Raw genomic sequence first — 14,228 nt, forward strand, 5'->3', positions numbered from 1 at the left:
AATCAACCTAAAATCCATTTACATCATTTGCTAGGACCCAAATGTGGTGTCCTGTGAATCCCTGAGCTGTTCCTACGTAAATACCCATTGTCTTCAAAGACGCCAGCAGGACTTAAGAGAGTTGTCACTTCCATTCCTCGCAGCTGGCCCAGATCAGATCTCGGATTGACTAAATCAAAGGGTTCCACACAAGCAGTGAGTCCTATTCCTGCAGTCTTCAACATGTCGCCCTCCCCACAAAATAAACCTGGTCACAGCTTCTCACTTAAGTTACTCCAAGCCTTATTTTGTTCACCCTGAGTTCATAATCATCACAAATGCGAATTCCCCTCTTTATGCTGTTCTTATGTCTGCTACATAAGATGCACAAGTTCTAGGTTCTCAACAAGTTGTTTGGTCAGCCTCTCGACCACGGCTCTATGTCATACTTATAAGAAGCTCTCAGGACATGTAAAGAATTTGCAGTTATGTGATTATGGATGGAAACCCAAGTTCATGCCTTGAAGAGAAAACTCTTGACTACTAGCTGACATAACTATTCTTGCATGGCTGGAGAAAACTGTCGAATACCAGAGTCAAATATTCTTCTTGGTAGACTCCATTTAAATGTCTAAATATACTACTACAAAGACGGTCTGCACTTTAGCTTATTCTATTCTAAAAAACACAAAAGTATGGAAGCATTTTTATGGACTCCATACTGGTGGACAGATGCTAACACCAATGATTTCGAAGGAGAAGCCAGAGAGACTATTTCAGTTTCCTTACTGCAGGGCCTGGGGGTCCCGGCGGTCCCACGCTGTCCTGGGTACACGTGCAGGAATTGGGAAAAGCAGGGCATTTTGCTTCATCTCTCTGAAATTTTGAAAAGAATATTCACCTATAAATGTAGGAGTTAAACAACTTGTCATCCCCCATCCTGCTGACATACACAGGGAAGTCTGTTTCCCAATCTCAGGAAATAATTTCTAATCATCATTACAAACAGTCCTATATGGAAACTCACTGTAATACTTTATGTCTTTATTTTATGCTTACTCAGGAAATCTCACATGACAAGGAAATGTTTACAGAACTGCTGGGACCTCTGGTAATGTCATCCAATTCATTCAGAAAAAAGACCTAAAATCCTTTCTGGGGCTACAAGGCCCTCCATGTCTTGCAAACCACCCTCCCACCCCACCCCCACCCCCACCCCCACCCCCACCGCCTGTGACTCTCCCTCACCTCCACCCTGCCCCGCCCCACTGATCTGCTTAATGTTCCTCATACATTTGCACCATGGCCTTGAAGCTTGGCATTCACAGTGCCTCATGGGCACCCTCGCTTCCCTTGGGTCTGCTCAGTCTTTCCGAGGCTGAGGGCGGTGTTACCCACCATCACTATGTGTCCCTCTACCTGACGTAGTTCTCATCCTAGGACTTCCACTCTGTAACATTTATTTGTGAATTATTTTCCTCTCCTTGCCTTTCACTGGAATACTCACTTTTTGCCAGTGTGTCCCAGCACAAAGATTAATGTCTTATAATGGGTACTCAATAAATGTTTGTTGAACAAATAACACCGAAATGAAATGGTTGGGTGAGTTTGTTTTTTTAAGAAAGTATTAATTTCTGTATTTAAGTTCATTTAAATCAACTTCTAAGAGTCCACAGGAAAGTAAATTAAAGAAACCACTCCTTGCTTATTCTATAACTGATGCTCTTATTTTCACTGGCATGCTGGCAAAGATGTGTGTATGTCTTTGCTCATCAAAAGCTTCAAATCCAACCTTCAACTTTGTAACTATTGCCACCCACACAGATACTGTGAAGGAAAGCCATCATCTCAAAAAATAATAATAATAATGCTAGTTATTTCTCCCGTCTAAAAAACCTTAGCTATCCAGAAAGGTGATGGCTGATTCCACTAAAAGCTGGTATTTGACAAGCAGAAACTGGGTTTTGAGGTAGGTGGGTTTATCAAACACATTAACCCAGGAGGACTTCTGCTGGGGAGAAGGTCCAGATGGGGTCTACACATTCTTGGCTCCTGAGGAAGGGATCATACAGGCACGGGCCTGACCTGCACTAGCTGATGAGCACTGCGCGTCCCTTAGCTCCATCCAGAGATGCAGCTGCTGGTGTGACTTCCTCTCCCAGACACAAAGGTTTATCCCTGGGGGGCTGTGAGAGTCACGGCAGGATGCAATTCTGTTTCACTTACCCTAGAGGGAATATCACAACATCTGTCTCTGCTGGTCCACACCGGGCTGCAGACAATGTCAAAACTCTGGATTTGGAACTGCAAACAACCAACAGTAACATCAGCTGGAGATGCATGAACACATTTCATTTAACATTTCCGCATGCTAACCTTTGCAAGCTTCTCACACAGACTCTCTCAAGGGTGAGAGCCCTCAAGAGCAATGCGATCCCCACTTCCTAAGAAAAGAGCGTGAGATCATACGTCCAAGAAACACTCAGGTGGCATGTGTGTATGCAGGATTCCTTCCCCTGGTCACTTCCTTGGCCGAAATGAAATGGCTGGGTGAGTTTTTTTTTTTTTTAAGAAAGCATTAATTTCCTTATTTAAGTTAATTTGAATCAGCTTCTAAGAGTCCACAAGGAAAGTAAAAGTAAATTAAAGAAACCATTCCTCACTTATTCTATAACCGATGCTCTTATTTTCAAAAATTATTACCTAGGGGTTGAGTAATAATTTGTCTTTTTATATTATTAAAAATAAAGCTCTTTGGATCAAAGGAAAAGACTGCTTAGACATAGTCATTCTTTTAAGAAATTTTATATAATTGTTTACTTAAATATCAAAACCAATATTCCACAAAAAGTTTGGATTTTACTCGTGTTAAATCTGAACTAATTGTTTCTATATAGTGGAATAAAACCTTCCCCTTCTGAATCTAGAATAAACTCCGTTTATGGAAAAAGGCTAAATTAAACATATAATGCTACTTAAAAAGAATAATAGAAGCCAAAGAGGTTAACAGTGCTTTTAGGACAATATGCTTATTGACTGACATTTAATATGAACTTTCTTAGCCTAGTACAGTGAAGACTTTCTGTTGAAATGTTTACTACTAGGCAGCGTTGTAAATAGGGCTGGCATGCTTCTGTCTCCAACCTGAGGCGGTAACACTCTTGAGTGATAGGGTCAGTTGGCTACCCTGCTACCCTCATGCTGCTGAGACAGGGAGAGGAAGGACTCTTCTGTAGGGGAAACAGGCTCTGGTGAGGTCACAGCTAGTCTCCACAAATGCTTAATGTCCTGACTGCACAGATCTGTACTAGCACTCATCTCTGAAGACTCATAAAGGAACGGTTTTAGATTTCACTGGCATGCTGGCAAATCTCGGTATTGTATTCTCCAATTTGGTCCTGTTTCAAGATGACTACGCGGTGTTCCCTGGTGCCTTAACATCTCATCTGGTTTCTGACAAGTAGTTAAAGCACATTATTATATTCTGTGAGTAGCATGTTTTCTCAATGTAACTCTTCCAGTGTTTCAATCTGACCAAGGAATTTGGCCATTTAAAATTCATCGAGGAAAAAAATAAAACTCACTGAGCTATTTAGAAAATGCCATTCGATCTTAATACAAAGTACTGAGAAGAATAAAAATGTGTTACTTACTGTTGCTGATTTCCTCTCGCCTTTAAGTAGTTTTCCAAGAATTTCATAACCATCAGTTGTGATATTTCCAGCTTCCTTGATGTCTTTTTCAATGATTTCATAGCAGTCAATATAAATCTTAACACTTTTTGAAGTTACTACGATATGAACCTAGAAAGATAATTTGTTTCTATTATAACATTGCTACCCAAAAAAGAAAAATTAGCTGTCCCTGTTAATTCCAATCACAGGTTACTTTTTTTAAAAAATGCTTTTTAAGCCATTCTGATACCAAATCAAGAACCTCAGAATAAAAATCCAAGAACAGTTTGCAATGCCTGTGATGTCATTTAGTAACAATATGAAATTGGCCAAGCCACTTAACCTCTGTTCCCTTCATCTACAAATGCATGCATAATTCCCTCTTTTCCCATTATGAACTCTTCTGAGATGACCAGAGATGACCAGAGAGGATGCAGTACATGAAACGACTTGTAAATTATACAGAGCTATCCAAATAGAGGCTAATAAATCATGTATGCATTGTTATCCTCAATACAATCTCTGCAAAAAAGAGCCTGTCCACCATACAGATACCTAACACAGTAAAGAATTCACTTAAGTCTTCTATAGAGATTCGACTCTGGGAATCAATATAATTCAGGATTCAATTTTTTTAAAGGGAAGAAATTGATGTTGGTTTAGTTTTTGTCCGCTACTGAAGGCACACAGAACGTTAAGAAATCTACCGGTATAGCTAATTAGTAAAACCTGTATTTCAACAATGTAGAGAATAGTCATGGGTTACCCTTGACCTTGACGTTATACTCATTGCTGTCACTTATCACGGCACAAATACTCAAGTAAGTGCTTGATGACTACTTTGAAAAATTTGGCAGCAAGTTAAAAGGAACAGAAATTCCCTTAAATGCTCTCAGTCAATAAGCACAGGAATCATTTCTAAATATTTAAACTCATATTTTTCTCACATGGAACCACCACCAAAACATTCATTTAGTGCATCTACAATAAATATGAATCACATATCACTTTTATACAAAGCAATACATAGCTTACTAAAAAATAAAATTTAAATTTCTCCAGGGCAAATCAACTAATATTGAATTTTTAAAAATAATTTTTAAAAAAGAATATCATACTAGGATATATATTATCTCAAAAAATGAAAACTTTTTTATTGTCTCTTATATAAACAACCAAAGAAGCAAATATTCAGCCAGCATCTGAAAAACCACAGTATTCAGAAAAATTATTTCAACATCAAAAACTCTTACTCTGTACCAAAATTATTCCTACTACAATTACCATTTATGAAAGCTAATCATAAAAAAGTACATCCTAAAAACACATTTCGCTATATTTATTTGATGTGTCTTATTACTCTAAGCGCATGCAAAGTTACATTTCAGATTGGGTCTTCATCTGTAGATGATTGTCCCAAGTATTGAGGATAACCAGCCTATTCTCTCTCTGAAAGTGTGTTGGCCCCAGACCAGTAGAAAGAAATAGGGACCCTCTAGTCATTCACTTCCCTTCCCAGCCTCTGCCAGTCCCTTAGACTATTTTTCACGTATTCTAGTTCTTCCCCTTATACAAATTTCTCGCATTCATGGATCTATGTCCTCTGTAAACTATAGAAGGAAGAACACAAAGGCTTCTCAAGAGAATGCACAAGAAGTGATAACTGTCAGTTTTTAATTAAACTCTTTTAACTAATCCTCTCCCCTCAACATCCCCCACCACCCGCCCCCCAGTCTCAGTTACTAGTCTGCCCTTGAGGTACTGCTTATTCTGATCCCAAGGTTGAAAAATGTAAATTCAGGAATTAGATGGGAAGTGGAAGAAGAGTACTTGACTCCTTGGCTCAGTAAGATTGTAAATAGCTGAGAGTGATTCAGGTGGTACTTGAACTGATGGGATAAATGAGAACAGGTTAAAAGAATGGGGTGGGGCATTGTATATTTGTAATTTGCTAAGATGCTTGATCTTAGATTAAACCTGTCCAATACACACATACAAGACGGTAACTATGTAGATGTAATAAATACGTCAATAAGCTTGATTATGGAGCTTATTTCACAATGTGTATGTATATCAAAACTCCTTATAGTATTCCTTAAATACATACAATTTTTATATGTCAGTGACATCTCAATAGAGCTGTTTGAAAAAGTTTAGCCGAGCGTGATAGCACACACCTGTAGTTCCAGCTACTTGGAAGGCTAAGGCGGAAGGATTGCCAGAGCCCAGCAGGTCAAGGCTGCGGTGGCCAGGAGCGGCCACGGCACTCCAGTCTAGGCGACAGAGTGAGACTCCAACTCAAAAAAAAGAAAAAGAAAGAATAGGGATGATGGATGGAGGAGGGCAAAGAGTATAGTGAAAAGGAAAGAAGAAACAAAATAAGGACAGATTATGAAAAAAAGAGAGGTAGAGAATTTGGGGAGAAAAGACAGTTTATGAGAAGGAGAAGAGGCATTATATAACAGCCAAGAATGAAAATACCTCTCTAGGAAGGCAAATGGTATGAAGAAGAAAATGTCAAAAAACATAGTTATCATGATTTGCAATAATTAATGTCTATAACTACAAACCTCTGAAAAATACTGCCTGGATTGGCTCAGATAAAATGAAGCATTTGATAAAGGTGGAAATTTAAAAATAAGTGATTAAATGGTTACCAGTTGTTTAGCAAAAGATTAGATTCTCAGTACTTTTCATGAATATGAAAGGAAAAATAAAATAGTACTTTTTAGCAAGTAACTCAAATGTAAGCTTAATAAGCCTATCAATGAGCCAAAAAAGTTAATAAGAACTTTGCCAGATTCAACATCTACTATCAGATAAGGATAAGTTGAAGCCAGTAACATCTGCCAAACTAGGATATGCTTTCCCAATGAGGCATTTATTTCACTGCATTTTACCAAGAAGCTCTGCAAACTTTGCTTTTTTTTTTTTTGCTCTGCAGACTTTGAAGAAAACATTCTATTGTACTTTGTTTTCCCTTCATTGTTGTTTTTGTTTTATCACTAATGTACACATTGAAGCCTCTTTGAACTTGATAAGGAGGATCCTTCAACATCCTTATCCAGAATCTGATTCATGAATAAGAAAACCATTCTTGGGGAAAAAACTTCCTCAGGAGTAGAAACAGCAAGAAATCTTGCTAAATCTACTCAAGTAGAGAGTTTCTTCAACTTTCACTTGAGAATCAGATTGGACTAGAAATATTTGTCTTTTATATATGGAAGCTAATCTCTCTGCATGCCACACTGGATACATTTTAGAACATTGTACAATTGTTATTCCTGCTAATGGAATCCAATGGATGAACAAACACCACTAAAAAATCTATTGTTCCTTTTCTTTCCAATGCTTCTAACTTTACTACTTCTTAAGAAGAAGTACTTTTTATTTGTCCAATGATCAACCTTTAGAAACCCCCAAAAATATTTGTACTGTACTCTGAGTGTTGATATACAAAAAATTGACCAAAATCACCAAGAACAAATAATCCCCTAGAATGCATCTCAGAACTTTTAATAAGGTTATTTTATAGAATTGTGTTCATGTAAAAATTAATCTTATAAATATTTATTGATCTTATTTTTGTAAATCTTGATAACTTTTGGATTCATAAAAATTTTTATTCTACATTCCCCTGGCATGTTTGTAACTTTTTCATAAATGAGCAAGCAGAAGAAGGTTACTGTTCTCTATAAAAGAATAATATTATCACCGGGCTCAATGGCTCATGCTTGTAATCCCAGCACTTTGGAAGGCAGAGGTAAGAGGATTGCTTGAGCCCAGGAGTTAGAGAACAGACTGGGCAACATAGAGAGACCTCATCTCTAAAAAAAGTTAAAAAATTAGTTGGACATGGTGGTATATGCCTGTATTCCCAGCTATTCAGGAGACTGAGACTGGAGAATTGCCTGAGCCCAGAAGATCAAGGCTGCTGTGAACCATGACTGAGTTACTACACTCCAGCCTGGGTGACAGAGAGACTCTGACTCAAAAAATAAAGAAGAAACGAATAATATTATCAATTAAAATGTAACCCACTAAAATTAAGCTTTTCAAACTAAATAACACAAAAGTTCACAAAAAAGTGATAAGTAAAAACACAGGTGAACAATATTGTATATATATGATTCAAATTTTGAAAATATATAAGCCCTGAAAATATATTAAAAAGTCAACAGTGGTTATCTCTTGATTAGCAGAATTACTGGTTTATTTAAATTTAACATTTAACATTTAAATGTTCTTTGAACAAGTCAAATTATCTAAAATAAGATTTTATTTTTAAAAGACATAGCTATGATTCTACCAAATTAATGTAACATTTTAATAAATGATAGGACCAGGCTCGGTGGCTCAGCCTGTAATCCCAGCAAACTGAGCGGCCAAGGCAAGTGGATTGCCTGAGCCCATGGGTTCGAGACCAGCGGGCAACTTGGCAAGACCTCGTCTCTACAATAGATCAAAAATTAGCCGGGTGTGGTGGCTCGTGCCTGTAGCTCCAACTACTTGGAAAGCTGAGGTAGAAGGATTGCCAGAGTCCAGCAGATCGATGCTGGGGTGGCTGTGAGTGTGCCACTGCCCTCCAGCCTGGGCGACAGAGTGAGACTCCAACTCAAAAAAAAAAAAAAAAGGATAAAAGAAATTAGTTTTAATTTTGTCATTTTATTTTTTCATTTTACATTCTTACCTTATGGAAGCTGCCATAAAATAATGCTTTTACTTCATCTGTGTCAAATGAAACAGTTTGCACCTCGCCTCTTGTATCCTTGTTAAAGAACGATAACGTCTTGCTAGAAGCTAAAATCAACATATAACCATAATTAAATTACATGCATGGTATACATTCTACTGAAAGTATTAGCAAATAATTCTTGTTAAAGAGATTTCTAAAAAATGTAATAATTTCAGTTGTGATAAAAGTGAAACTATATATTTGCTGATTTGTTATATTTGTAAAAGCTTAAACACAAAAGCATGTATCAAGTAAATTCAGAAGGTTTTTTTAAAAAGGGGAAAAAAAATCAACAAAACTACATATGCATAGGCCTTAAATAAAAGTCCTTACGATCTGCAATCACTCCAACTTGTGGTTTGTAGTCTCTGTCTGTAATTTGCCAAATTGCAAAAGGGTCACTGGGAGTTTCTGGAAGAAGTCTGAACAATAATATAATCGTGTATGAAGGAGGAAGTCCATTTGGGTGAACATCTCTGTTGAATAAAACAAAAGAAAGAAAAGAAAAAAGACAAAAGAAAAGATTGGTTTAACATTAGGAACAGAGACTATTTTAAATCTTTGGACCAGAATCTCATTATGGGTAGTGTTAGAGGTTATTTAATAATCTGACTCCTTCTGACTTCTCTTTAGAAGGAGAAAAATTTAGGGAACACATCAAAAGAACAAACAGCAAAGATACATTACGTAAATTGTAATCAACTGTTTATAACTTGACTAAGTCACAAAAGTCTGGGAAATTACCAAATAGTCTTTTTGCCTGTTATTGATAACTAATCTTTCTAGATACATAAAATATCATAAACTTACATGCCTATTAGAGTGATAAATGTTATAAATGTAAATACCATTTAAAGAGAATGAATCTTACTAAATATACTTAATTTCCAATGTCAAGTGTATGAGATCATAAAATGGCTTAAGAATTTAATTTCTCTCTCCCTATCACTCACAGTTTTTACACTTCCAAATTTCTCCCTGAAATCACCACCTCCAGAGCTCACATATTCCTAAATACAAAACCACTCTTACATGTTAAGGCCAAATACATATGCAAACGTTTAGAGATGATAAAAGGATGTGAGTCAATTAAAAGGAAATATTTCTTGGCTCTAAGCTCAGAGCCTACAATTTTGGTCCCACGTGTCCCTCCATGGTTGAGTCAATCATTGTTCCGGGAAAATTTGTGAAGCAGAATTAATGGTTTTCTGTCTAAGACCATTTAATAATAACTTCTCTCTGAAGATAAGAAATAGTCAACTCTTGGACAGAAAAGAAATTATTCCTCCACGAATTCCAACAGAAGACACAAAACATCTCTTGTGGTTCCGTGTCCTAGGATCACATCACTAGTACTTTTGGACTTAGCACTGTCATACTTCCTAAAACATGTGCTCTGGGCAAGCCCACATGACTGATGCCTTTTTCTATGTTCAATAACTATCTTTATAATATCCCATATTGAAGATAAGAGCCTCTCCATGTTAACTCATCTCTCTCCTACCCCATTTTTCCCCTTTTTTCTCAGATAACAGTGCTTATGAAAAGAATGACTGAATTGCACTTATGCTTCTTTCTTTTCAGTCAAGAGTTCTAACTCTGAGAGGACAATAAGCTGACACAAGTTAAAATGTAGGAATCACATCTTCAGGTGACTAAGCGTTAAACACTGGGTGTTAGGGTTCACCAAGAAACCTAAAACTCTGGACCAAGGTGGCTAGCCATAAAAGAGGTAGGAGCTCACAGTTACAACAGTGCAGTCTGTGCCTCCTTAAAATAAATTAGCTTTGGTTTTAGGCTGAATTTTCCATCAGCTGTCCCAGAGGATTTCAGACTTCAGACATCATTTTCTGACTGTGTCCTAAATTTCTGACAGATTTATCTCCTCCTGTTTTTTTCTCTCCATAAATTGAAACACATGTATTTCCCAATATAAAAAGTTTTATTTTAATGAATAAGAAATGCCACAGGGAGAGTTGTTCAAAATAACAAGCTGCCTTCCTGTCCTGACAGCCTCACTTGGAGGAAGCGTAGCTACAACCCTCGCCTTAAATCAAAGGACCAACAATTCATACATATTATGGATCCTGGCAGTGCCAGGATGAGATTCTTGGATCCAGGAATAAGGCTTGAGTCTTGGTCTCCTGTGTGCAAACCACAGTGCAATGTGATGGAAAACAATGAACCCAGTTGTATGTAAGGAAACCAAACAAGGTCATCCTTAAGGAGCTCTGACAATTCAGGAGTTCCAGGATTCTAGAAAGTCAGCAAAGATCCCAAGAACCTCTTGCCCATTGGAAGAAAAAGAACTTTCCGTTGTCACACTTACACTGTAGGCTGATTCACAAAAGCGTTCTTCTGAAGCCTGTAAGCAGTGTAGCTGGGGAACGACCCTGGCTCCAAAGACACTCCTTGTACAGAAGCAAAATTCTTTTCGGTCAGGTTGTATGCTTCGAGCATCTTAAAACCTTTGCATAAGAAAAGAAAAGATTCAAAGGAGCAGATTTTATTACTGCATTGCTTAAATACTGAAATTAATTAGCCCCAAAGTGCAAATGCTTACCTGGAGAGGTGTAGCCATCCAAATAAATGAGCGGACAACCTGCAACACACAGTGTTCTTTAAGTATGATTCGCCAACACAGTGTGCAAGCACTGTATATGCACAGAAAGCAGCAGTGTACAAATTTCAAGTAATAAAACTGTTCACTCATTCTTAAAAAATAACTTAGCGATTTAATCTTTTGAAGTTATTACTTGTAGACTTTCTGTGTGTGGGAGAAATTAGACTATTAACCAGTGTAACAAATATTTTCTAAACATTCTCTAGTCCAACTGGATTTTTGTAGTGTTCTTAAATTTTTTAAGTGTTTTAAAATAGAATTAAAGGGGGCTTTTTCATATGTTTTTCAATAGATTGAAGAACTTCCCTCCCCGGGGAATTTTCATTTTATGCGCAGGTAAGAGGATTCCGTTCCTCTCCAGTCCTCCTCTCTGTCGAGCCCCTGAACCCCACACTGATCACCAAATGTCCTGGTAACAAGTGTGCAGCAGTTTTTGCCCTGGAACCCTCCACCCTGAGAGTTGGGGTACCAGAGGACTGCACCAGGACCACCTAGAATGCAAGAGAAGCAACTCTACCCCAACCCATTTTTACCAGTGCAGCTCCACAATGGACTACAGCATAAGTTTTCATAGTAAACCAAGAGGTTTGTATACTCTAACCAGAGCTCTGAGTTTTTAATATAATGTTTAATGTGGGAGGGAATGCTGCACTTAAAAAGCACAGCCTGCCTGGAATTGCGGTCTAGAGTACCCATAGAGTTGTCTCCATGATCTTGTACCCCAAGAATCGATGCTAATGGATGGGGAAGAGGATACATGGATTTAAATAATCAATCTTTGGTCTTTCCCTGGGAGTTTAAAAGCTGAACTTGAAAAGCTAAACCCAAACGAACAAATGGGAACCAACTGAATTTCTGTGGTCACCCACACACAAGCCAATTTTTCGCTGCTCTCTTAAAGCATGTTGACAGAACAAATACCAATTGATTACTAATGGGGAAAGCTTTCACTTCACTGAAATGCTTCTATATATGCAATTCTAAGCTAATTTTCCCAAATGTCACAGGCATAACTTAAAACACTTTATTGCCATACAAGGAAATGACATCTTCAAGGCTAAAAATGGACTTCTGACAAGCACACACTTAATACGTTCCCAATAGGAACAATGATTCATCAGGTCTCAAGTGATTTCCTAGCATCTATTTATGCACGGACTTGATCCCACATAGGTCAGATTACTTTGTCTACCAAGCAATCCGTTTTCAAAACAAGTGAGCTTACGGATCCACGTTGACCAAGACTTACTTGACGTGGCAGTTTCGCAAACAAATGTAATCAGGTTGTCCTCGATCTTCTCAAAAGACTCAAAGTCATCCACAATGAACACGTGCCGCTCGCTTGGCTTGCTGGCAATGTTGGCAAGTTCGTTGTAGTCAACATCAGCCACGCCAACCACAAAGACACTGAACCCTGCAGGGTAGCATTTGTAGAATGAATCACACGCCCCTTTTTCTGTCCTTCATTGTTTGAGCAATTCAAAATAAAACCTTATCAGTAATGATGTTGTATGTTCTTCACGTGTGCAAGTACTTTTACTCGACATGGCCTCTTTTTGATAAATATGTACTTTCTCCAAGTCTTCCTATTTTCTGCTTTATAAAATACATTTCATTGGATTTAATCAAATAAAAATCCTAACCATTCAAAGATGAAGATTTTAATAGCAGAAATACTTCATGTGGTGCACACTGCCTTCCACAAATCCACAGTCCACTTGAATTCTGCAGCCGTTAGTATCTTAAGTTTATGTGACTCAAAAGCCAAGGGGGGGCTCATTTTAAAACCTAGATTCTTAAGGCCAGGCACTATGGCTCATGCTTGTAATCCCAGTATTTTGGGAGGCCAAGACAGGAGGACTGCTTGAGTCCAAGAGTTCAAGACCAGCCTGAGCGACATAGTGAGATCTCATCTTTATAGAAAAAAAAATCACAAAATAAGCGGGACCTGTTATTGCAACTACTTGAGAGGTTGAGGCAGAAGGATCACCTGAACCCAAGAGATTGAGGCTGCAGTGAGCCGTGATCGTGCCACTGCACTCCAGCCTGGGCAACAGAGCAAGATTCTGACTCAAAAAAAAAAACAACTGATTTTCTCAGCAAACTTAAGCCCAGCAGCAATACTTTGGCCACATTGGAGATGGAATCTCAACTCCCACTGAGGCTTTCTTCTGCTTAGGCTATTACAAATGAACATTTTTTTTTATCCCAAAAGCTTATTTTGACATCAGGAAAAAAAAAAAAGCTATGTAAGGAATTAGAAATATAATTAGATATAATGAAGTTGACCTGAGAAGCAAGTATTCATAACTACAAACTTAAACCAGCTAGGTGCCCGGATTATGCAGAAATCTGCTCAAAGGGTATAACATAATGGCAATTAATTATAAAAGATCCTTATGAAGAACAACCACTATTGAAAAAAGACAGTATGACTTAGTACTAGTCATGACTCATAATTTTAGCCAAAAAATCATGCATGTACCATATACAAACTCCGTATAACAAAATACTCTATCATTTACTGCAATAAATCATGCATAGCATAGGATTCTCCCTCAAATTATGTCTATCCGGGAAACTGCCGGGAGAGAGGGCGGGGAAGTGGGATTGGCAGTAGTGGGAGTCTGCCTGGGGAAGGGGGGACACACCTCATCAACAAGGGTACCTGCATAATAAACATCTGCATACCTAATCCTGAATTGTACTCCACATCTTTAAAATTTAAAAAAAAATTTATTGTAAAAAATGTATTTAATATGTCAGAAAATATCTTTGTTCTACACTTTCACCTGATGGATCTTTTTGTTAAATTCTAACTTGGAAATCATTTCCCTCCAAATTTAGCTAGAAAGAAGAAGTTATAGTAGTCAACAGTACAGCAGAAAGACTACAGTTAATAATTTATTGTAGAATTTAAAATAGCTAGAAGAATTGGCATGTTCTAAGCACAAAGAAAAGATCAAAATTTGAGGTGAGAGATATCTCAATTACTCTGATTTGCTCATTACACATCGTATCAATGTATCAAAATATCACATGTGCACCCAAAATATGTACAACTATTAAATACTAATAAAACATTTTTAATAAAAATAATAATATGTCATCTCTCATAATCCTAAATAACCAATCTAAAGGGCGATTTTGCCAGGAGGTTTTCAGAATGTTTGTTTGGCAAGATCTACCCCAGAGACCTCAACACCCTTCGCAGGGT

The 14,228-nt window shown here is 37.6% G+C and overlaps 1 protein-coding gene across 1 annotated transcript in view; it reads right to left on the reverse strand.

Annotated features, from left to right (window-relative positions):
- The window catches only part of COL12A1 (collagen type XII alpha 1 chain), a 113,673-nt gene that overhangs the window by 16,449 nt on the left and 82,996 nt on the right, over positions 1-14,228 (reverse strand). Inside the window, exons 46-53 of the mRNA XM_021706935.1 lie at positions 12,261-12,425; positions 10,952-10,990; positions 10,718-10,856; positions 8,722-8,864; positions 8,344-8,453; positions 3,633-3,782; positions 2,206-2,283; positions 769-855 (exon numbers count right to left, since the gene is read on the reverse strand). Coding sequence (XP_021562610.1) covers positions 769-855; positions 2,206-2,283; positions 3,633-3,782; positions 8,344-8,453; positions 8,722-8,864; positions 10,718-10,856; positions 10,952-10,990; positions 12,261-12,425 — 911 coding nt within the window. The remainder of the gene's footprint in view (positions 1-768; positions 856-2,205; positions 2,284-3,632; positions 3,783-8,343; positions 8,454-8,721; positions 8,865-10,717; positions 10,857-10,951; positions 10,991-12,260; positions 12,426-14,228) is intronic.

This window comes from Carlito syrichta, unplaced genomic scaffold (genome assembly GCF_000164805.1).
Source record: "Carlito syrichta isolate Samal-C Ts95f unplaced genomic scaffold, Tarsius_syrichta-2.0.1 Scaffold316211, whole genome shotgun sequence".
NCBI classification, from domain to species: Eukaryota; Metazoa; Chordata; class Mammalia; order Primates; family Tarsiidae; genus Carlito; species Carlito syrichta.